At 42.1% G+C, this 23,819-nt stretch overlaps 3 protein-coding genes and 2 long non-coding RNA genes across 15 annotated transcripts in view; 2 read left to right on the forward strand and 3 right to left on the reverse strand.

Annotated features, from left to right (window-relative positions):
- Positions 1-23,819, reverse strand: part of LOC149979382 (uncharacterized) — a 133,386-nt gene that overhangs the window by 88,845 nt on the left and 20,722 nt on the right. The gene's annotated exons all lie outside the window — the stretch shown is intronic.
- LOC110538398 (von Willebrand factor C domain-containing protein 2-like) lies at positions 123-6,764 on the forward strand. Its single transcript, XM_021625191.3, has 3 exons — positions 123-578; positions 1,020-1,149; positions 5,951-6,764. The coding sequence occupies exons 1-3, from the start codon at positions 126-128 to the stop codon at positions 6,190-6,192; spliced, it is 825 nt and encodes a 274-aa protein (XP_021480866.2). The 5' UTR covers positions 123-125; the 3' UTR covers positions 6,193-6,764.
- On the reverse strand, positions 7,927-11,265 carry LOC110538399 (large ribosomal subunit protein uL14). The gene is made up of 5 exons (XM_021625192.2): positions 11,149-11,265; positions 9,530-9,613; positions 9,225-9,353; positions 8,865-8,978; positions 7,927-8,056 (listed from the first exon to the last, which is right to left on the reverse strand). The coding sequence occupies exons 1-5, from the start codon at positions 11,159-11,161 to the stop codon at positions 7,974-7,976; spliced, it is 423 nt and encodes a 140-aa protein (XP_021480867.1). The 5' UTR covers positions 11,162-11,265; the 3' UTR covers positions 7,927-7,973.
- Positions 12,343-14,072, reverse strand: LOC149979383 (uncharacterized). Its single transcript, XR_016485289.1, has 2 exons — positions 13,987-14,072; positions 12,343-13,538 (listed from the first exon to the last, which is right to left on the reverse strand). It is a non-coding gene; the product is annotated as an uncharacterized LOC149979383 (long non-coding RNA).
- LOC110538397 (rho GTPase-activating protein 27) overlaps positions 15,426-23,819 on the forward strand; it is a 38,755-nt gene continuing 30,361 nt past the window's right edge. For all 11 annotated transcript variants that reach the window (XR_016485284.1, XR_016485285.1, XR_016485286.1 and 8 more), the window contains exons 1-2: positions 15,426-15,905; positions 22,387-23,452. Coding sequence is in view for 8 of the 11 variants with exons in the window: in XM_021625188.3 (XP_021480863.3) it covers positions 22,475-23,452 (978 nt within the window). In the remaining 3 variants the exon portion in view is untranslated. The remainder of the gene's footprint in view (positions 15,906-22,386; positions 23,453-23,819) is intronic.

A 23,819-nucleotide genomic window follows, 5' to 3' on the forward strand; every position in this document is an offset into this window, starting at 1 on the left:
TAATTTTGATATCGACAATGTATTATCTAACGTTCCTTAATTATTTCAAATTGGGGGGAAAATGGTCTGACTTTTGGACTACTACTGTGAGTAAAATCTCGTTGGCCATTGGGGAATGTGGTTGCATGCCCACTTTTCTTGCCTCATCGCCTTCTCTACCATCCATGCGTCGTCACACCTCTTGGAGGGAGCACCATACGGTCACAGTGCAGATATCAGGAATGATGAACAGCCGCGCGCTTTGCCTCTACATCGCGCTCCTCTACCCGATTCCCAAAACATTGACGGAATACTCAACCAATACTGACTCGGAGTACGAGTTTGGGGATTACCGGGGCAAGTGGTGCTTAGACGACCACGGATTTGTGTATAGCATCGGGGAGGTGTACTATCCCAGTCCATCTGCTTGTCCGTGCACCTGCACTGAAGACGGACCCGTGTGCATACGACCCAAGTGTCCTCGCATTCATCCTCGATGTACGCGGATTAAATACAAGTCCTGCTGTCCAGTGTGTGAGGCAGTTAGCAAAGTGTGTGTATATGGTGGCAAAATGTACAGAATATTCGAGGAATTCAGGGTGAGATTTATTTTTAAAAGAAACATGACAAAATATGCTCCATCTACTTTAAGTGACTGTGTACATTATCCAAGGTTGGACCTTTGAATTAGTTTATTATACTGTATTATACTCAATGTCAAAGCAGTGTTTTTTTGTGTGTCTAGCCTGATGGTGAAGATGGGGACATTGGTTATTGATTAATTGCATTAGAGATGTAGGCCTATTGTCAAGTGTAATCATAACAGTACTCTCCATCAACAAGGGGGTCATGTGGGGGTCAGCAGTTGAGATGGCAATTGAAAACAGTATTCAAGTATTACATTGATGCATGCTTCATAGGTTTCTCAAGTATTATGCTTCCTTCCAAATGACAGGAGAACACAGAGTTTAACTTTAGAGAGAATGAAAGTGAGTGTGGTAGAAAATATGTCTAAAGGTGTGTCTAACCTGCTGTTTCAGTTGTCACGCTGTGAGAGATGTCGTTGTGAGCCCAACAGGGAGGTGTATTGTTCCATCTCTGACTGTCCTGCACCACATTGTGTCAACCCTACATATGAGCCCAACCACTGCTGTCCTGTCTGCTACACTGGTGAGTTCACTTCTACAAACACACAACTTTCCAACACAATTAATGGTCTCTACCCTCAGAAAAACACAATTTCTTGCACACTAGTTTGCATGCTATGATGATAGCGTGGACATACACACACACGTGTTCTGTATAATTTGACCTGAACATACAACGCAAATATACAGAGTCCATAAGCCTGGTCATACAGTTGAAGTCTGAAGTTTACATACACCTTAGCCAAATATATTTAAACTCAGTTTTTCACAATTCCTGACATTTAATCCTAGTAAAAATTCCCTGTTTTAGGTCCGTTAGGATCACCACCTTATTTTAAGAATGTGAAATGTCAGAATAATAGTAGAAAAAATGATTTATTTCAGCTTTTATTTCATCACATTCCCAATGGGTCAGAAGTTTACATACACTCAATTAGTATTTGGTAGCATTGCCTTTAAATTGTTTAGCTTGGGTCAAACGTTTCAGGTAGCCTTCCACAAGCTTCCCACAATAAATTTGGTGAATTTTGGCCCATTCCTCCTGACAGAGCTGGTCTGAGTCAGGTTTGTAGGCCTCCTTGCTCGCACACACTTTTTCAGTTCCCGCCCACAAATTTTCTATAGAATTGAGATCAGGGCTTTGTGATGGCCACTCCAATATCTTGACTTTGTTGTCCTTAAGCCATTTTGCCACAACTTTGGAAGTATGCTTGGGGTCAACTTAGTGTATGTAAACTTCTTTATATTGTGAACTTCTTTATATTTATATTGTGATATAGGGAATATAAGTGAAATAATCTGTCTGTAAACAATTGTTGGAAAAATTACTTGGGTCATGCACAAAGTAGATGTCCTAACCGACTTGCCAAAACTATAATTTGTTAACAAGAAATTTGTGGAGTGGTTGAAAAACTAGTTTTAATGACTCCAACCTAAGTGTATGTAAACTTCCGAATTCAACTGTATGTAACTCAAGCATTTCGCTGCACCTGCTATAACACCTGCTTAATTAACTGTGTATGCGACCAATAAACATTGATTTGATTTCAACCATCAATAATTAGCTTTGACACAGCCGCAGCTCTTCTTATGTAATGTTTACGATGGCAGAAGTTGGCCGCTGCCCCCAGTTGGAGTCTAAGGTCATCAATATCGTCAGTGTTTCTTTAATCACTGCTCCACTGCACTGGTACCATCTGTACTGTGCGTTCAACATGATATGTGCATCATATTCATAACAAGCTCAATTATTAGTTAGAGTCAAGCCAAGGAGTATTGGAAATATTTCAAATATTTAGTCACTGATGTGGGATCCAAGCATCCTTAGAACTAAACTATGGAATTCAGCATTGCACAGATTACATAACTGAATGTAGACACTGGATAAAGAGGGATGTAATCAAACTGCTCGATAGTGCTCTGTCCAACACAGGAATAGTAACTAGCCCCCAGCCTGGTGGGATAGTGGGGCATGAGGCCAGCCATCCAACAGCAGGCAGTAAAGGAACAGCTTGTGTGTGTGCCGTATATAGTTCAATCAGTAAATCAATCACATTTATTTATAAAGCCCTTTTACATCAACAGTTATCACAAAGTGCTTATACAGAAACCCAGTCTAAAACCCCAAAGAGCAAGCAATGCAGATGTAGACTGAACACAAATATAAAGACAACATCTAAATTGTTGATTCCATGTTTCATGAGCTGAACAAATATATATAGGACAAAACACACATCACAACAAGAAAGACACCACAACACTAAATAACACAACACTACATAACACAACACTACAATATCCAGCTACTTCGCAAACCCATTGAAGAGGAGTGGGACAACATTCCACAGGCCACAATCAACAGCCTGATCAACTTTATGCGAAGGAGATGTGTCGCGCTGCATGAGGAAAAGGTGGTCACGCCAGATACTGAACGGTTTTCTGATCCACTCTCCCACCTTTTTTTTATGTATCTGTGACCAACAGATCTATATCTGTATTCCCAGTCGCCAAATTCATAGATTAGGGCATAATGAATTTATTTCAATTGACTGCTTTCCTTATATGAACTGTAACTCAGTAAAATCTTTGAAATTGTTGCATGTTGCATTTATATATTTTTTCAGTATATATTGGCACCCTTCCACTTTTCTTAAATAATAAGTTGTAATTAAAAAAAAAAAAAAGTTTGGTCTCCACACATTGGATTTTCAACATTTGAAGAAGCAATTTTGTTTTTTGAAACTTAAGTTTACAATTTTAATTGAGAAAATAAAAACAAATGGCATGGACTCAATTATTAGCACCCATGAGCTTTTTATAATTATTTTTTATTTATTTAACCTTTATTTAACCAGGCAGGCCCGTTGAGAACAAGTTCTCATTTACAACTGCGACCTGGCCAAGATAAAGCAAAGCAGTGTGACACAAACAACAAGACAGAGTTAAACATGGAATAAATAAACGTACCGTCAATAACACAATATAAATAAATCTATATACAGTGTGTGCAAATTAGGTAAGTTTAGGGGGGTAAGGCAATAAATAGGCCTTAGTGCTGAAGTAATTACAATTTAGCAATTAAACACTGGAGTGATAGATGTGCAGAAGATGAATGTGCAAGTAGAGATACTGGGGTGCAAAGGAGCAAAAAAAGAAATAACAATATGGGGATGAGCTAGTTGGATGGGCTATTTACAGATGGGCTATGTATAGGTGCAGTGATCTGTGAGCTGCTCTGACAGCTGATGCTTAAAGGTAGTGAGGGAGATATGAGTCTCCAGCTTCAGTGATTTTTGCAATTCGTTCCAGTCATTGACAGCAGAGAACTGGAAGGAAAGGCGGCCAAAGGAGGAATAGGCTTTGGGGGTGACCAGTGAAATATACCTGCTGGAGTGAGTGCTACGGGTGGGTGCTGCTATTGTGACCAGTGAGCTGAGATAAGGCGGGGCTTTACCTAGCAAAGACTTATAGATTACCTGGAGCCAGTGGGTTTGGCAACGAATATAAAGCGAGGGCCAGCCAACGAGAGCATGCAGGTCGCAGTGGTGGATAGTATATGTTGCTTTGGTGACAAAGCGGAGTGTTGGAGGCTATTTTATAAATGACATCGCCAATGTCAAGGATCGGTAGGATAGTCAGTTTTACGATGGTATGCTTGGCAGCATGTGTGAAGGATGCTTTGTTGCGAAATAGGAAGCCAATTCTAGATTTAATTTAGGATTGGAGAGTCTGGAAGGAGAGTTTACAGTCTAACCAGACACCTAGGTATTTGTAATTGTCCACATGTTCTAAGTCAGAACCGTCCAGAGTAGTGATGCTGGATGGATGGGCAAGTGCGGGCAGCGATCGGTTGAAGAGCATGCATTTATACTTGCATTTAAGAGCAGTTGGAGGCCACGGAAGGAGAGTTGTATGGCATTGAAGCTCGTCTGGAGGTTAGTTAACACAGTGTCCAAAGAAGGGCCAGAAGTATACAGTATGGTGTCATCTGCATAGAGGTGGATCAGAAAATCACCAGCAGCAAGAGCAACATCATTGATGTATACAGAGAAAAGAGTCGGCCCGAGAATTGAACCCTGTGGCACCCCCATAGAGACTGCCAGAGGTCCGGACAACAGGCTCTCCGATTTGACACACTGAACTCTGTCTGAGAAGTAGTTGGCGAACCAGGCGAGGCAGTCATTTGAGAAACCAAGGCTGTTGAGTCTGCTGATAAGAATGTGGTGATTGACAGAGTCGAAAGCCTTGGCCAGGTCGATGAATATGGCTGCACAGTATTGTCTTTTACTGATGGTGGTTATGATATCGTTTAGGACCTTGAGCGTGGCTGAGATGCACCCATGACCAGCTCGGAAACCAGATTGCATAGCGAAGAAGGTACGGTGATATTCAAAATGGTCGGTGATCTGTTTGTTAACTTGGCTTTCGAAGACCTTAGAAAGGCAGCTAATACTTGGTTGCACAGCCTTTGGCCAAGAGACAGTAACTGCTGACAAACGCTTCTTGAAGCCTTCAATTAGCTATTTTCTACTGGAAGTTTGGCCCACTCTTCAGCTGCAAACTGCTCCAATTCTGCAATGTTTGAGGGGTGCCTTCCACCAACTGCTGTTTTCAGATCTCACCATATGTTTTAGATGGAATCAGATCTGAACTCAATGCTGGCCACTCCAGAACAGTCTAGTGTTTCTTCTTGAATGATTCCTGGGTGCTTTTTGATGCGTATTTGGGTTTGTTGTCCTGCTGGAAGACCTACCACCTTCGATAGACCCAGTTTTTGTACACTGGGTTGAAACATTGGACTGATAATCTGCAGATTTCAGGATGCCTTGCACATGTTCAAGGCCCCCAGTACCAGAGGAAGCAAAGCAATCCCACAGCATTATTGAAACTCCCCCATATTTGATTGTAGGAAGTGTCTTTCTTTGAATGCTTAATTTGGTCATCAGCAAACATAGTGCTGATTTGTATTGTATTGTTCCACAGAACATTTTTTCCCAGAATTTAGGGTTGTTTAAGTGGGTTTTTGCGAAGTCCAATTGACGTTTCTTGTGTAGGGAATTATTTAAGAAAAGTGCAAGGGTGCCAATTTATTTAGCCACAGCTGTATGTCTGCCTTTATGGATGTGTAAGCAAAGTATAGCATATTGGTGCTGCAAATGACAGTAGGATGATTTTAATAAAACTACAGAAGTTTCTCATTGCAATGCTGATAAAACGAGCACATTAAGTACACAATTGTCTAAAACATACAGAATTCACATTAAAGGTGACATCAGATATAATATTGATTTATTTTACATAATTTTCCTGCATCCTGCCTACAGGGCCCAATTGTTTTGTGGGTGACAGAGTGATCTCGGCAGGGGAGCGGGTGGAGATAGACAAGCAGACTGTGTGTTACTGCACCTACCGGGACGGCACCTGGCAGATGCACCCCCATGCCACCTGCGAGCAGCGCCCGCTGCCGGACCCCGATCTCAACCCCAGCCCCTCTGAGCCCCCCGAGGAAGACGAGACCAAGCAGATGGATAGGGACTTCCGCCCCAGGCTGGACTGGATCCCGTGAGCAGGCAGGAGGGTGGGTGTGAGGGTAATAGTGCGCCAAGGGGAAACGGGGAGATGATGGGGCAGGTTGTTTTCCGTGCCCTGCTGAGTGCAGTCTGCATAGGGCTTAGGGCCAGGGATGACCTACTACACCACATTATACAACCACAATAACATTACTAGCTAGTAGTGTTTATGCAATATTATATACAACTTTGCACACAGGGACAATGTATGGTGCACATTCAAGACAATATACAACTATAACATATAGTTTGTTGAAATTAATTTCTTCATTTTCCTTCACTTGCAGTAGTTTGGTTTTGTCATCAAAGGGCTGGTGTAAGTGGACACTTAGAGATGGTGGCAACATTCACCCTTTTATTAATCTCAGGTTTACACTAGTGCACATTAATGTTGCACTGTATATTTCTCTTTGACTACTGTTGTTTCTTTACTAACTTAAAGATATCCATTGTAGAATTGTTCTAATGCTGAAATGGAAATGTTCCTTTTTCTGTATGCAAATTGACTTGTGGTTCTATGAAGTGTAGCTTTGATTGGCATTTTATCAAATAAACATCAGGAAACGTATGTATCAAGCGTCTCAGATTCAAGTGGCAATTTAGGATCAGTTTTGCCTTTAATAGATTACAATGAATATAAGATTACATGGATAAGGGGCCCTGACCCCAGATCAACCCTCCTACGGAGACGCTTGATACGGACCCAGTTGAATGAATGACAATGTCCCATCCTTATACTTGTTTACATGCAGACAAGCTCCTACACCAGGGGTAGGTAACCCTGTTCCTGGAGTGCAACAAGTACTGCAGGGTTTTGTTCCAACTAGGCACCACATGACCAATTGATCAGTTCAGTGATTGCCCAAATTCAACACACCTGGTCTTCCAGGTGGTTAAATCAAAAACATGAAGTGGCTGTGGCACTACAAGACCAGGATTGCCTACCCCACCCTACACTTTTCCCTGGACAAGGATTCTATCGGATCTCAGGGCTCTTGGCAAAGTTTCTTACATGATTGTTACTTTTATTTGTCTTGCCTTCTAGGTTACCCACTTGGTCATTTTGTAAAGATATATTATTTTCTGGTACATGTACCCATCTCGTTATTAAATACAATTTGTTTTTGGCGGGCCTTCTTGTTCTATACTCTTAACAAGGTGGCCCATTCATCATATCCCTCAATGGAAACTTAATTTAGGCTCATAGATGAGCAACCTCCTGCAAAATGGATTTGTATTTTCAGCCATGAAGATAAATTCTCCATAAATAATTTACCTCTGCTATCTATAATTTAGTCATCCATTAACATTGACAAGTTATCAAATATATCCTGACGTGAACCACAATTCACTGGCCCCTTCTGAATTTTGGGGCTCCTGAATTGTACAGCAGTCTAAGAGACTGCATCTCAGTGCTAGACATGCCACTACAGACCCTGGGTAAATCACGGGCTGTATCACAACCAGCCGTGATCAAGAGTCCCATAGGGCGGCGCACAATTTACTGAGCGTCGTTAGGGGAGGGTTTGGCCGGGGTAGGCAGTCATTGTAAAATATCAATTTGTTCTTAACTGACTTGCCTAGATAAATAAAAGGTAAAAAGAAAAAAAAGAATAGCTGTGTTAATATTGTTGAATGTGCTCCTGTTCGTACACCCAGTGAGACTAACAGATGTATACAGTAGATAATGTGTAGTTTGACACTGCGTTGGGATTTTGCAAACAGGACACTGACTTTACAACGGTTTTTATTGAAAACAACAAGCCAGGGTCAAGGATCACGCTATGCTGCCAGCATTTGAAGCAATCCTGGGCCACAGGTCTGCACATTCCTTGGCCACCGGTCCTGTGATGGCCGAACCTGTGACACAGAACACAAATTTAACCCACAACAAAAATTAGATAAAATAGTGGACAAGATGCCTTTGGCCTTGCATCAGAGCAGTAACATTTCACTCTCTGCAGACCTGCCACTTACAATGTGAACAAAAACATAGTTATGGAGCTATGCATCCACAAGAAAACTAGACTCAATTTGACTGTATCGTCTTGATTTGAACATCCACACTTTACTTTGGTTGTTGACGAACAGTTCACTACCTTTTCAAGGTCAATTCCTATAATGTTACCTAGAAAATAACCCCACTTGGCATTGTAAAATCAAAATATGATACATAGCAGTGAGACTCTCTACCCATCTCCCCAAGTGAACTTGAAAGGAATGGACAGGTGTGCATACCAATCCAATGTTTTTAAATCAACGACTTGAGTGAGGACGTACACACTTCCAGGAGAAAGGTAGAGAATCACACTGCCGCCATTATTTCACTATATCTAAATGTATTCAAAAGGATGACCACTATCCAGTGAACAAATGTTTCATCACTGATTGAGATTGGTCAGCCAAAATGAGACTGCCATCTCACCCACAGTGATGATCTTACTATCCCCTTCTTCGACAACTCACCGAGCTACTGACCAGACAAAGCAAGTGCTTTATGAAGGGGTGTCATTTATAATTCGCAACAAAATATTAGAAAATAAAATTTAGTACTCAAAATCCACATCCAGAATTTGAAAAGCACCCAAAGAAACCCAACCAAAAACATCCTTATGAAGAACCTTCATGACCTGGGATGGGGGACCAAAGACTCAAAATCCCAACTCACCTTTCATTTCTCCTTTGACATTCACTATGACCCCCGCATTGTCTTCAAAGTAGAGAAACACGCCATCCTTTCGCCGATACGACTTCCGCTGCCGTATCACAACCGCAGGATGCACTGTAGGAAAGAGGAAGACTATCAGAATCCAGCAACCTGACATAACTCACATCGCTACACTGTTGATTATCACCATTCAGTTAAACAATTGGTCTGGGACTACTACTGTACTGAAAACTACAAGTCATTTTAAAGACCAATCAAATTACTATGCCAACCACCATTAGCAAACCACCATAATCTCTTGATTAGCTAGTCCCAGTTCATCCTATTCTAGTAATTGAATACAGAATGCAGAACACTCACCCTTTTTTCTGAGTTCTGGTTTGCCTTTCTTGACAGTGGCCATGACCATGTCACCCACACCAGCAGCGGGCAGACGGTTCAAACGTCCCTTGATGCCCTTGACAGAGATGATGTACAGGTTCTTAGCACCTGGTGAGAAAGGGGGAAGATGGTGAATATATGACAGGTTGGAGATGGTTCCACTGCCCAGGCTTGATTCAAGGTACAGATCCTTGTAGGCCATTTCAAGACAAGGTTGAAATACATGACATGTTCCATCACTGATTGAGACTGCTTAGCCAAAATGAGACTGCCATCTCACATACCTGTGTTGTCAGCGCAGTTTATGACGGCGCCCACTGGGAGACCCAGCGAGATGCGAAACTTCGCCCCAGATGACCCACCACGTCCTTAAGAGAAGAGATTCCATTGAAGTAAACTTTGCATGGTGCAGAGACTGAAAGCACACTGCTTAAATCAAGCAAATATTATCCAAGTTGTTCCATCACGGATTGAGATTGTTCAGTATGGGTGACTGCCATCTCACCCACCAGTGATGATTACTATACCCTTCTTCGACAACTCACCCAGCTACTGACCAGACAAAGCAAGTGCTTTTTGAAAGGGGTTCAACTTTAAAATGCTTGAAGACATGGCTAAAGGTCAATCAGATTTGTGAACATGGTCCCTAGCTGTGTGTTGCCGCTTTCCATGTTGTCTGTTGTCTGTAGCTTGTGAGGTGTGGAAACACTTTGTTGCTTTTATGAATTTTGTCTTGCTGCTTTTTGTTTTATGTTGCTCTGTCTGTATGCTGCGTCTTGCTTGTCCTATGTTGCTCTGTCTGTATGCTATGTCTTGCTTGTCCTATGTTGCTATGTCTTGCTTGTTCTATGCTGCTATTGTCTATATTGTAATTGTTTTTAATAACCTGCCCAGGGACTGCGGTTGAAAATTAGCCGGCTGGCTAAAACCGGCACTTTTACTGAAACGTTGATTAATGTGCACTGTCCCTGTAAAAATAAAAAATAAACTCACATTTCGTTATTTTCTTTTCAGATTTAAACTACTGCCAAGAACATGCAGCCACAGCACTATGTGGGGGGCATGGAACAAAAGTGACCACACAACCAAACCAAAAGGCCTCAAGAATAGAAGTAATGTAACACTGGCTAACATTACTGCTTGTACTACAAAAAGGCAGCCCATGTTGACAGTTCTACCCCTTGTCTAATGCACACCACTAGGGTAGCTTGCAGTGGCAATTGTCCAGCTAGTTGTGAGTAGACTGCTGTTAAGGTAAGCTAGCTAGTTAGCAATTACTTGCATGGCCTGGGAGAAGAGTTGGAGGAAACTAGCTAGTTAGCAAGGAAAATAACGTTCTATCACATATGGAATCAGTGCCTTTGGTTGATGTTTTGGGGGAAGTCCCCCTTTTTAAAAGTTAAAAACAATACACCATGGCTCAACTTGGCTAGCCGGGGAAAATCATTGCTTACACTGCACACGTAGCTACAGTAGCTAGTCAGACTAGGGCTTCAGCGGTGTCCATGATTTGGAGTCATGCCTTGCTTTTAGTCAGACGCTATGCTACCACACACTGACAATAACACTCTCAAATAAGTAGTTCACCTGCCACTCATTTGTTGGACGTTGTACTGGAATGGCAACTGTGCTTATACGTGAAACGGATTAGAAAATAAGCTCACCAATTAATGTATTTTAGCTAACACGCCAAAAGCTAATCAGCTAAATAACAGCAAACATGGCTTCGGTAACAAGCGCCTAAAATCATCCCTCTTAACAATGATCAGTACTTCATATTTTCAAGCCAATATGAATGACAATTATTCATAAATCGTCCATTATCCAAATAACATTATGTTCCTATGTTAGACATTCTGCAAACGGGTAGATGAATGTGGATTTTTCTTAGCAAGTCTCTTACCTCTCTTAGACATTGCTGCTAAAGGGAAAGAGGAAGACGGAAAAAGGAATCATGGGATATAAAGTTCCGCAGACATACCAGATATTTCACGTCCGGTCGATTAAGCCTATATCGCCCTCTGCTGTTGGCTACAACAGCCTCTGCTTTCAAAATTAAAACAAAGTAAACATTGTGCAACTTCATGTGCAATTATTTACTAATTGTCCAGTCATGAATGGCAGGGGTCACAAGTGGAACACTGAAAACAGTAAAGAAATAATGAGGTGAGTGAAGCCCACCTGACTAAAAGCAAGGCATGACTCCAAATCATGGACACCGCTGAAGCCCTAGGCTGACTAGCTACTGTAGCTACGTGTGCAGTGTAAGCAATGATTTCCCCGGCTAGCCAAGTTGAGCCATGGTGTATTGTTTGGCTGACAGGGGACGCTGTATTGAAGCCCCCTTGATACTTCTCAACTGTAAAAAATTATATTTTGGGGAGCAAAATAAAAGCATGTGTTGATGTCTACATTCGTTTTTTGACATTTTACAAACACATATTACACACACCTTAAAATTACATTATTTGTTATTTATTTAACCTTTATTTAACTAGGCAAGTCAGTTAAGAACAAATTATTATTTTCAATGACGGCCTAGGAACTGTGGGTTCTGCCCAGGCCTGTTCAGGGGCAGAACGACAGATTTGTACCTTGTCAGCTCGGGGATTTGAACTTGCAACCTTCCGGTTACTAGTCCAATGCTCTAACCACTAGGCTACCCTGCCGCCCCATTAAGTGAGCTAAACATAAAAAAAATATATAAAAACATTTGACTTGAAAACATGTAAATACAATTTTGTGCTTGAAACATTTACGTGAAATACTGTAGAATTCCATTCATTCCTGGAGGATTGCGCCTACTAGTGAGTGCCAATATGGCTTCAAAGCCTCTCAATGGCCAATACATAGAATTAGCAATCCAGGGTTTATATACACTATATACTGCTCTGGAAAAAATTAAGAGACCACTGCAAAATGATCAGTTTTTCTGGTTTTACTATTGATAGGTATGTGTTTGGGTAAAATTATTTTTTTTGTTTTATTCTATAAACTGCTGACAATATTTCTCCCAAATTCCAAATAAAAATAATATCATTTAGAGCATTTATTTGCAGAAACTGAAAACTGGTCAAAATAACAAAAAAGATGCGTGTTGTCAGACCTTGAATAATGCATGTTTATTCAGCGCATGTGACAAATACAATTTGATTGGACTCTGGAGCAGTCGAAACGCCTTCTCTGGAGTGATGAATCATGCTTCACCATCTGGCAGTCCAATGGACGAATATGGGTTTAGCGGATGCCAGGAGAATGCTAACTGCCCGAATGCATAGTGCCAACTGTAAAGTTTGGTGGAGGAGGAATAATGGTCTGGGGCTGTTCCAGTCAATGGAAATCTAAACACTACAGCATACAATTAACATTTAGATGATTCTGTGCTTCCAAGTTTGTGGCAACAGTTTGGGGAAGGCCCTTTCCTGTTTCACCATGACAATGCCTCCGTGCACAAAGCGAGGTCCATACAGAAATGGTTTGTCGAGATCAGTGTGGAAGAACTTGACTGGCCTGCACAGAGCCCTGACCTCAACCCCATTAAACACATTTGGGATGAATTGGAACGCTGACTGCGAGCCAGGCCTAATCGTCCAACATCAGTGCCCGACCTCACTAATGCTCTTGTGCCTGAATGGAAGCAAGTCCCTGCAGGAATGTTCCAACATATAAGGGAAAGCTGTAATAGCTGTAATAGAGGCTGTAATAGCAGCAAAGGTACCAAATCCATATTAATGCCCATGATTTTGGAAAGAGATGTGTTGACGAGCAGGTGTACACATACTTTTAGTCATGTAGTGTACATCATTGGTGAAGACAGATGGGAAGAGGCGAAGCTTATCTTTGTTGAGAACAAAATTCAAGAGAACAGAACTAGACATAAGGTGCACAATTCATTAGACACTTGCCATCAAAAAGTATATTATGAGAAAAAGCGATATTGCCTGCTTATCTTTGAAGCCATTTCATGCAAGGATTTATCTTTGTGAGAGGGAGGATAATTATAGCAAGTGTTGATAGGAAGAATAAGGATGTGGTCTGGGTGAGAGGGGGAAAAGGATAATGGAGTTGGAGGAATAGTCTAACAGTAGGAAATTAGTGAGGATGGGGAAGATATCATGTAGGAAGGAGACATGGAGGGAGTGGATGATGTTACCTAAGGAGGGAGGTTTTGGCTAGGGTGAAATAGTAATTCCTCACGAAACCCAGAGAAACCAATATTTTGGTGATTTTCACAAAATGTGATCCATAGAATAGTCCTTCAGAGGAAGGATTGTTGACATATGACACTGGTATCTAAAAGCAGAATTTAGAAATAATTAATCAAAGTTGGCATATTTATGTGTTAAATCTAGCAGTTGTGAAACTGTGGAAAAATATACCTGCTCTGTCCTCACTGTGTTTCTTAATAGTTAGAGTCAGCTAAACCCAATAAAATCCACAAAAGTTTGCGAAATGTCAAATTTGTGAACTGTGAAAACATTACCTTGGAAAAACAATGCTTTGCTTAAACATAATTACAGTACAATCTCCATGATGGAGCTACGCTAACATGAATCAAAACAGACAGTTACTTGCTAGACAGACTAGCTAGCTAGCATCTTGCAGAAAGGTATTGTTTATATAAACATCGGCTCAGTTAATTACAGAAAGAATAAATACATAGTTGCTAACATTCAACAATATTCTGCTTTTACTTAACTAGCTACAAGACTAACGCTTAGCAAGGCATAAAGGAGCTTACAGGGGTGATATTGTTGCAGTTTTTAGAGGAAGCTTGTTTGCTTGATACATTTGTTACTGTTTCGTTCATCGACGTCATCATGGACCACTTTCATGCGATGACAAAAACGGCCAATAGATGGCGCCAATGCACCCTTCAATAGTAAATTAAACGGAATGATAGCGGTTCTATGGCGGTTCCAACAGAGCCCTTATGGGTGTGAGTCGTTGGTTGGTATGAATTAATTTCACCCCGGGAAACTACATTTATAATTTTTTAGCTCTATGGTCTATCTGCAAGGTTTCTATTTTTGATGGGCATCCCAGTCATCAAGCCAGAGTCGCTGACTGTGTGTGTATGGTCTCTTGTCCATTAGTCATGTGTCTTACTACACTGCCTAGTCTGATGTCACACAACCATAGCTGCTGGAATTCGTTTGGGACTATTAAAGGCTCGAGTGAGTGCACCACTTTTGTGAAATAATATATTTTTCTGAAATAAAAACATGTTTTTCTCCATTGCCCCTCCATTGCCCCCATTCCCGCAGCTATGCACACAATGCGAACTCAGTCAGATGATGCAGAATACTTTTTTACATGATTTTTGCTGCCTCCCACAGGGAAAAAAACTAAGTTGGCTACATTATATGTTCACTTCTAACCCAAATCACTTTATTTGGCTCACACACTAAATTCATGTTTCCCCTAGGATAAAATGGGGCATTTAAAAGGGCGTTTCTGTTTTGCCAACTCACACAGAATTTCATTATTAATAACTTATCATTATAAAACTTATTGGATAGACAAAATCTGTTGTTTAATGCTTTTTAGCCCTCAATCTACAACTTTATTAAGACAACTACCTCCCTTTTGTCTACATCCTAAAATCATTTTTACCAAATCAACTTTGCCATTTTTCAATCATTTAAATGCTGTTGTCGATAATAGCTCATTGCAGCCAGTCATATGGCTTCCTCTATCGATTCATCAGAATCTTTCAAAGACCTGTGAATGAGAGACTAGCTGCCCTCGTAATACCCACACATAGACCCCCAACTAGTGTTCTATCTCTCTCTTTCTGTCTGTCTCTCTGTCTCTGTCTCTGCCTCTGTCTCTGTCTCTGTCTCTCTCTTTCTCTCTCTCTCTCTCTCTCTCTCTCTCTCGCTCTCTCTCTCAATTTCAATTCAATTTAAGGGCTTTATTGGTATGGGACACATATGTTAACTTTGCCAAAGCAAGTGAAGTAGATAATAAACAAAAGTGAAATAAACACAACAAATTAACAGTAAACCTTACACTCACAGAAGTTCCAAAAGAATAAAGAAATGTCAAATGTTATATTATGTCTATATACAGTGTGTAACGATGTGCAAATAGTTAAAGTACAAAAGGGAAAATAAATAAACATACATATGGGTTGTATTTACAATGGTGTTTGTTCTCTCTCTCTCTCTCTGTCTCACTCTTTCTTCCTGTCGCTCTTCCTCTCACTTCTCTGAAGCGGGGATGTGCGCGCTAGAACAGGAAATGAATGCAGACAGAAGAGGCAGGCAAGCTGCGACTGGCACACACACAAAGAGCACTCTCCCTCACACACACACACACACACACGCACGCACGCACACAAACACACACACACACACACACACGCACGCACGCACGCACGCACACGCACACACACACATTCTCTCTCACACACACACACACTGCCCTCCAACCAGAGCTGGAACCTTTCAGCCCCAGGTGAAAAGACAGAAAGCGGAGGAGGGGAGTGGAGGCCGGCCAGAGGAAGAAGAAGGAGAGGGCAGGGGGGATCAGTGAGAAGAAAAGAGTGAAAGACAGAACAGAGCAACCTGTTTGTGAGATCTGGGACTCTGCTGAAGAAACCGTGGGAGCTGGGAACACAGGCTATAGGATGGTTTTGCTGTCCTCTTGCTCCAGGTACATTTTCTGCAAAAACCTTTTAATAGACTTATTTATATTGTGATTGTTGTACCTTATCACACCTTGTTACTGAGAAGTGTATGTTTTTTTTTTTTTTTTTTTGGCATGGCAGAAATGTTGTTTGAGGGTTCTGTAGGGAAGTAGGACCTTTATTTAACAAGCCAGGAGCGAGGGCTCTTATTCGAATGTATGAAAACAACACAAGTTTAACGCTAGATGCCCAGTGTGTGACTGCTGTTTGGCTGTTGTTGTCTGTGTTTGACCAATCACATACTTAGTGAAAGGGTGAATGTTCACCATGGATGTTGTTGTGATTCTGTCACATGCGAATCACTCAGGAAAATTACGATTGTGTCACGTGTTGATCTCTGAGAATGATCTTGTGGTGTTTGGTCAACACCCCAGTGGTCATGATTCATATTCATTTCTAAACCTTCACCTTCGGGTTTAGTTTTTCATCGCTTTCTGTGGCTAATCTCAGCATTTGATTTTATGACAGCCATACATTCAGAGATAGTATGGGTGTCCCTTTATATTCCTCTCTTTCTCTGTTTTGAGTGTGTTGTTGAGTGTGTTGTTGAGTGTGTTGTTGGGTGTGTTTACAGGACAGGAACAAATTGAGTGTATGTGTCCCTGGAGCACTCACACTACATTCCTGCCCCTGCCTGGTTGGGGTGGGTGTGGAGGGAAAGAGGGTAGTGCCGCGGGCTCGGTTATACACATACAGGTGTAGGATCTTAATTAGATCCCTTTTTTGTTGATGAGAGTGTTCCTGCACCGCAGGAAATGCAGATGAGCTTTACATACATACACTCTCACATAGGGTTGTTTTTAACAGTATCAGACTTTTCATGTAACCTACTTTTGGCCTGCTAACACCATAACCACCGATCAAAAGCAACATTATGGACTAAACTTTCAAGTCCTGTTGCTGCAGGATTAATTTGCTGCGACAATATAGATCCTACATCTGTGCAGGACACATTCCAGCAAGTCCACCCTCCCTCCTATTGAGACACTTCTGTAGTCTCACAAACCAACATCACCTTGTTCAGGTGTTTTGGTTCATTTTTGAATAGCAGAAATGAACCATTGGTTCATAGTGGTTATGTGACTACTTTTATTTATTTAACTAGGCAAGTAAGTTAAGATCAAATTCTTATTTACAATAACAGCCAAGGAACAGTGGGTTAACTGCCTTGTTCAGGGGAAGAACAACAGATTTTTTACCTTGTCAGCTCAGGGATTCTAGCAACCTTTCAGTTGCTGGCCCAACGCTCTACCCACTCAGCCACCCATTTCATGTGGTTGCATTAACCACCATCACTGCTTTTCTCCTGAATCCTTAAAGCTCTAAGATTATGTGTCATTGTTCTGCCTTGAGCTCAGCATAGCCTTATTTGAAAGGTTAACAAAATCAGAGAATAGAGAGCAGTGCTAAATTTGTAACAAGGTTTAATGTCGAGGCCTGGGAGTGTGGAGCGCCACAGTTCAGAGGTGTCCCATATTTGCAGGGGTAAGCTTAGCAGCGCAGCCTTACTCTTTTCCATCCTAGACATCCGGCCAGGAACCAGAGACACTGAGCGAGGTCAAAGGGAGCCCAACCAGAGGAAAAAGAGAGGTTTCCGTATTTAAACACAGGCTGAATGGGATCTGCCTCCTCCAATTGTTCTCCCTTTTCATCAGCCTTTTTGAGTTGGAGGGTGTTCCTCAACAGCATAGCTACCAACCCAGCAAGGATGTTCGTTGAGTGTTAGATACTGTATTTGTTATTTTGAGCCAATAATAAGACATTCATGCTACAACAGACACTTTCTGAACACAAAAAGTCTACAATCACACGTGATAAAGTTATGAAAACATTGTGCATTGTAAGAAATAAATGCATGTGTGTGATTGAAATGGTACAGTGAAAGGCAAGAACAATGTACAGAATCTGTTCTGAAAACATTTTATAAGCATTTTGGGAACGTTTTGAGACCCAGAAAAAGTTTGCTGGGACGGGCACTCTTTTCTGACTTGCACTGACATGATGAATCACTGCATTGAGCATATCGATCATTCTTTCTGTCCCTTTCTGTCCGTTCCCAGAGGGAGGGAGTCACTGAAATGTTATCAAATGTTATCAAGTCGTTATCAAGTCGTCAAACAGGTTACTTTTCTCTACAAGAAGCGCCCTAGTTCAATCCTATGAAACTCTGCATTTTCACAAAGCCCTATTTGTTATGTCATGTTAGGAGATATGGATACATGAGCAGTGAGCTTGGCACTGAGAGTTTGTGTGGCTTTATCTCTGGAGCCGGGTTAGGCGCTCCCTTCTTGGGGTTCTGTTCCTTTGGTAAACCGCAGGATTGCCATTCCGGTGGGCCAACTCCCTCCCTCTATTCAGTGTAGAAGCGGTGGCTGGGCTGTTCCGCTCTCTCTGTCTCCACCCTCTGCTCTCTCAGGCTGTTAACCAGTTTTGTTGTTAGGTTGGAGTGAATGATGGGAGTGGCTTACAGGTTACATGCAGAGGTGGAGCTGGAAGAGGCCAGTGTTTACAGTGTAAACAAAGCAGAGAGGGATAAAGGGAATAGCTGGCCAGTGATTTTTTTCTCTTTTCCCCTTCTCTATCTTTCTCCCCTCTCTCTCTTTATCTCTAAACCCTCTTTCTCTCATTTTCTCTTTCTCTAAGTTCTCTCAATCTCTCATCCCTCTTTCTTCCCACTGCAGCGACAGACACAGAAAGGATATATCACTTGACTAGTCCTGCCTTGTCCCCTCTCCCTCCCCAGAGTTATTTTTAATTGTCAGTCCTTCGTCACTGGTTAATTACCTGAGCAGTGAGCACATCTGATCACGTAGTAGAATCAGGTTAGGCCAGAAATACAAGCCAGACACGTTGTAGCATTAGCAGACGTGCTCTGTGGGCTGTTCTACTACTGGTCTATGGGAATTGCTCAAGCTGCACTGTGTTGTTCTAAGAGAAGTTGGTGCATAAGACAAATCTATTGAGAGGATACACCTGTACAAGAACATGCTGTATGCTATGTAGTGTTAAAATACACTGCCATTGTGTTTGACTACTGGTATTTGGGCCTGCACACAATGGCAAGCATTATGCAGTGTCAGTCATTAGTAATAATAAAGAAAGCCGTTCAATCTACCTGCAATTGAGAATACTGATATAAAAACATAGAACAAGCATACAAATGCAATGTATTTTCATTTTCAGTGTTGAAATAGGCAAATACCACCATTTCCCTTAGGTTAAAGAGAGTTGTGTTTCCTTGAGTGGTAGACAGTGTGTGGTTTAGCGTTGTGGTCTGAGATAAGAGAGACATATATGTGTGTGGGTGTGTGTCTGTGTGATATTCTCAAGATGTGAGACAAAGAGGGTTCACTTGGTTTCTATGTCAACATCTTTTGACTGCTCTAAATTGGCATTGAGGAGAGAGGTCAACTCGTTCTCACTTTTTAAACAAGACCAAAACAGGCTATGATGTAAAAATGGATGTGGAATTTTCCTATTGTGTGTGAGGTGAGGTCTGTTTATGCACATGTGTGGGCGTGCATTGTATGTGCATGCATGTGACCTTTCAGCTGATCTAAGGTCAGTTTTGACCCCTAAGGATTACAGTTAGTAAAGGGGATTTGTGTAGGGTATGCTGCTCCCAGATCTGTGATGAGGAACGATTTCCATCGCCAGCACATCCTGTTTCATGATGTCTGGCCTGCCACGGACTGGTCGGTGTTATGATATATTTTGGCATGTTGCTGAGAACAACACTACTTTTTACTGCTTCTCTCTTTGTGTATGACCTAGCCCAGCCAGCCCAAAGAGAGGAAGGAACTACCACTAAACTGTCACACTCGCAAATCAAACAATGCAGATATTCATTAAAATCCTGAAAATAAGGGTTAGCCAAATGATTGACTGGGACAGACAAACACGCAGAGGAGAGGAGAGGAGAGACAAGGTATTTATAGGATGTTTAAAGCTTAGGAAAGGCTTCCGGTGCTGTGATTTTTCACCAGTCAGGGAAAATCTGTAATATTTACAATGACCATGAAAAACACCATGAAAATATCATCCTCTACCAAATGACATTATACTCTACCATTATACATTACACTCTACCAAACTAGTTAGTTAGTGCAACAAGAGGTGACAACGCCTGCCAGAGACCCGAATACTTGCATTGGCTCCCCAAGATAATACCTAGGGTTTAGCTTAACAGGCTAACACAATCTGATGACATGCATAGTCTAAAGAAAGCTAAAAGGGAACATATGACATGTTCTGCTTTTTTCATGACATAACACATGTCCATTTTAGGGCTTGAAACAGTACATTTTAAGCCCTAAAATGGACATGCATATCAACCAAATCAAATGCATTCCACCCAACTTCCTTAAAGGACTTATATGAAACTTCTAAATGGAGAACAGCATTATCATGACAGGTAATTTCCACATTTGCTGGATTGACAGATGTCCAGATGTGTCACAAGCAGTGCTGTCATGATATAGAGCTATAGGGGGTTGACTATTATATCTACTGGTAGTGTGTGTGTGACCACTTGGCAGCTGGGTAATCTTTGAAGTTAAACATTATCTGTTGACAATGGACGTGTGGGTCGTGGCCATGTAGTGTTGGTGCTTCAACTGAAATGACCTAACGTACACATTCACATATACAGATATACCATTTGATAGTGACAAAATCATGTGTACTGCAATATGTATATGTATATTTAAAAATGTGAAGATGTACAGTTGAAGTCGGATGTTTACATACACTTAGGTTGGAGTCATTCAAACTAGTTTTTCAACCACTCCACAAATTTCTTGTTAACAAACTATAGTTTTGGCAAGTCGGTTAGGACATCTACTTTGTGCATGACACAAGTCATTTTTCCAACAATTGTTTACAGACAGATTATTTAACTTATAATTCACTGTGTCACAATTCCAGTGACTGTGCCTTTAAACAACTTGGAAAATTCCAGAAAATTATGTCATGGCTTTAGAAACTTCTGATAGGCTAATTGACATCATTTGAGTCAATTGGAGTTGTACCTGTGGATGTATTTCACGGCCTACCATCAAACACAGTGCCTCTTTGCTTGACATCATGGGAAATCAAAATGAATCAGCCAAGACCCCAGAAAACAATTGTAGACCTTCACAAGTCTGGTTCATCCTTGGGAGCAATTTCCAAACGCCCGAAGGTACCACGTTCATCTGTACAAACAATAGTATGCAAGTATAAACACCACGGGACCACGCAGCTGTCATACCGCTCAGGAAGGAGACGGGTTCTGTCTCCTGGAGATGAACTAGAGATGATTGATTTGCGAAAAGTGCAAATCAATCCCAGAACAACAGAAAATGACCTTGTGACGATGCTGGCGAAAACAGGTACAAAAGTGTGTATATCCACAGTAAAACGAGTCCTATATCAACATGACCTGAAAGGCCGCTCAGCAAGGAAGAGGCCACTGCTCCAAAACCGCCATAAAAAAAGCCAGACTACGGTTTGCAACTGCACATGGGGAAAAATATCGTACTTTTGGAGAAATGTCCTCTGGTCTGATGAAACAAAAATGGAACTGTTTGGCCATAATGACCATCATTATGTTTGGAGGAAAAAGGGGGAGGCTTGCAAACCGAAGAACATCCCAACAGTGAAGCACGGGGTGGCAGCATCATGTTGTGGGGGTGCTTTGTTACAGGAGGGACTGGTGCACTTCACCAAATAGATGGCCACATGAGGAAGTAAAATTATGTGGATATATTGAGGCAAAATCTCAAGACATCAGTCAGGAAGTTAAAGCTTAGTCGCAAATGGGTCTTCCAAATGGACAATGACCCCAAGAATACTTCCAAAGTCGTGGCAAAATGGCTTCAGGACAAGAAAGTCAAGGTATTGGAGTGGCCATCACAAAGCCCTGACCTCAATCCGATAGAATATTTGTGGGCAGAACTGAAAAAGCGTGTGCGAGCAAGGAGGCCTACAAACCTGACTCAGTTACACCAGTTCTGTCAGGAGGAATGGACCAAAATTCACCCAACTTATTGTGGGAAGCCTGTGGAAGGCTACCCAAAACGTTTGACCCAAGTTAAACAATTTACAGGCAATGCTACCAAATACTAATTGAGTGTATTTAAACTTCTGACCCACTGGGAATGTGATGAAAGCAATAAAAGCTTAAATAAATAATTATTTCTACTATTATTCTGACATTTCACGTTCTTAAAATAAAGTGGTGATCCTAACGGACCTTAGACAGAGAATTTTTACTAGGATTAAATGTCAGAAATTGTGAAAAACTAAGTTTAAATGTTTTTGGCTAAGGTGTATGTAAACTTTCGACTTCAACTGTATATGTACAGAACATACTGTATATCTACAAGAACAGTAAGGTAATGCAATACCTTTGTAAAGTATGAGTAATGTAGTGAACCAATTTTTATATTTTTTTGTTCCCTTTAGGAGGCCTGCAGTGGAGCCTTGACCGTCCTTGGGGAAAGAGAGGGGGTGTGGCCACAACAGACACTGCCACGGCCACCACACTGCCACAATGTCCTCCTTGGTGTGCAACATGGGGCTGGTGCTGGTAGAGTTTGAGTACCAGTACACGGGCCGTGACGGGGGCCTGGTGTCCATCAAGCCCAACGAACGATACATCCTGCTGGCCAAGACCAACGACCACTGGTGGCACGTGAGGAAGAACGAGCAAGCAAGGCCCTTCTATATACCCGCTAAATATGTCAAGGAGCTCCCCGCAGAGTTCCCATCCCCGCTGGACTTTGCTGATCCACCCAGTCCCGATTTGGTCCTGGTTCCTGGGCCGGTGCCAGTGTCAGTCCCAAAGCACTCCGTACCAGACCAGGCAGAAACGAGGGCAGGAGATGAGGTGACTATCCGTCTCCGCTCCCCGAAGAGACATCAGAAGACTGAGCACCGCATGTCCACATTTGGCGTACCCTTAGAATTCCACGACCCGTCTCCCAGGGCATTGAAGAGCGGCGAGCTGAACGACTCTCTGCCGGGCCTTCACTCCACCGTTGCCCTTGAGGTCCCCTTAACAGTGCCCTCGCCTCAAGCCAACAATAGTGCCAAACACAAGAAGCAATTAAGCCTGAGTTCCGGTGTGCTCTTCGGCTCTTCCCTGTCGGTGGAGGAGCCTCTCTCCCTGAACCCCCGAGCCCCCAGCTTCAGCCCAGCTGACCCCCTCCAACGGCCCTCCCAGGCCATCCCAGTGGAGAGGTCCCTCATTCCTGATGCCGAGGTCACCGGTGGTGGGATTCCCCATCAGGAACCTCTGAAAGAGCCGGAATGTCCTCTGGAGCTGGAGGAGGGAGAAAATGAGAAATCTAGTGTGGAGCCTGAGGACGAATCGAAGGAGGACACTGAGAATATTTATGAATCCATATTGGACCTGAAGCTGGATGAGTCCCCTATAATAGTGGAGAAGGCCCCGACAGTGAGTCCTGCTGCTGTGGCTGAACCTACACCTGTTATCATTCCCACTTCTCCATCTCCAACACAGACACAGGTAAAAGTATTATCTGTAAAGTGGTTGTAAGTAGTGAACCTGCAGTGCGACTTGCCTATTTGATCGCATTGGGGCCACAGTCTTTCCCTCACACTATGTATGTACCTATGAAGGGATGACTGTTGATTAAAGGTGAGGCCCTTCATTACATGGGGCCTTTACGGGGCCTTTTACAGTTCATAGAGTAATAGTATCAAATCAAATCAATTTTTTTTATATAGCCCTTCGTACATCAGCTGAAATCTCAAAGTGCTGTACAGAAACCCAGCCTAAAACCCCAAACAGCAAGCATTGCAGGTGTTGAAGCACGTTGGCTAGGAAAAACTCCCTAGAAAGGCCAAAACCTAGGAAGAAACCTAGTAAGGGA

The sequence above is a fragment of the Oncorhynchus mykiss genome, chromosome 12, assembly GCF_057628025.1.
Source record: "Oncorhynchus mykiss isolate SJ-2025 chromosome 12, ASM5762802v1, whole genome shotgun sequence".
Classification (NCBI taxonomy): Eukaryota; Metazoa; Chordata; class Actinopteri; order Salmoniformes; family Salmonidae; genus Oncorhynchus; species Oncorhynchus mykiss.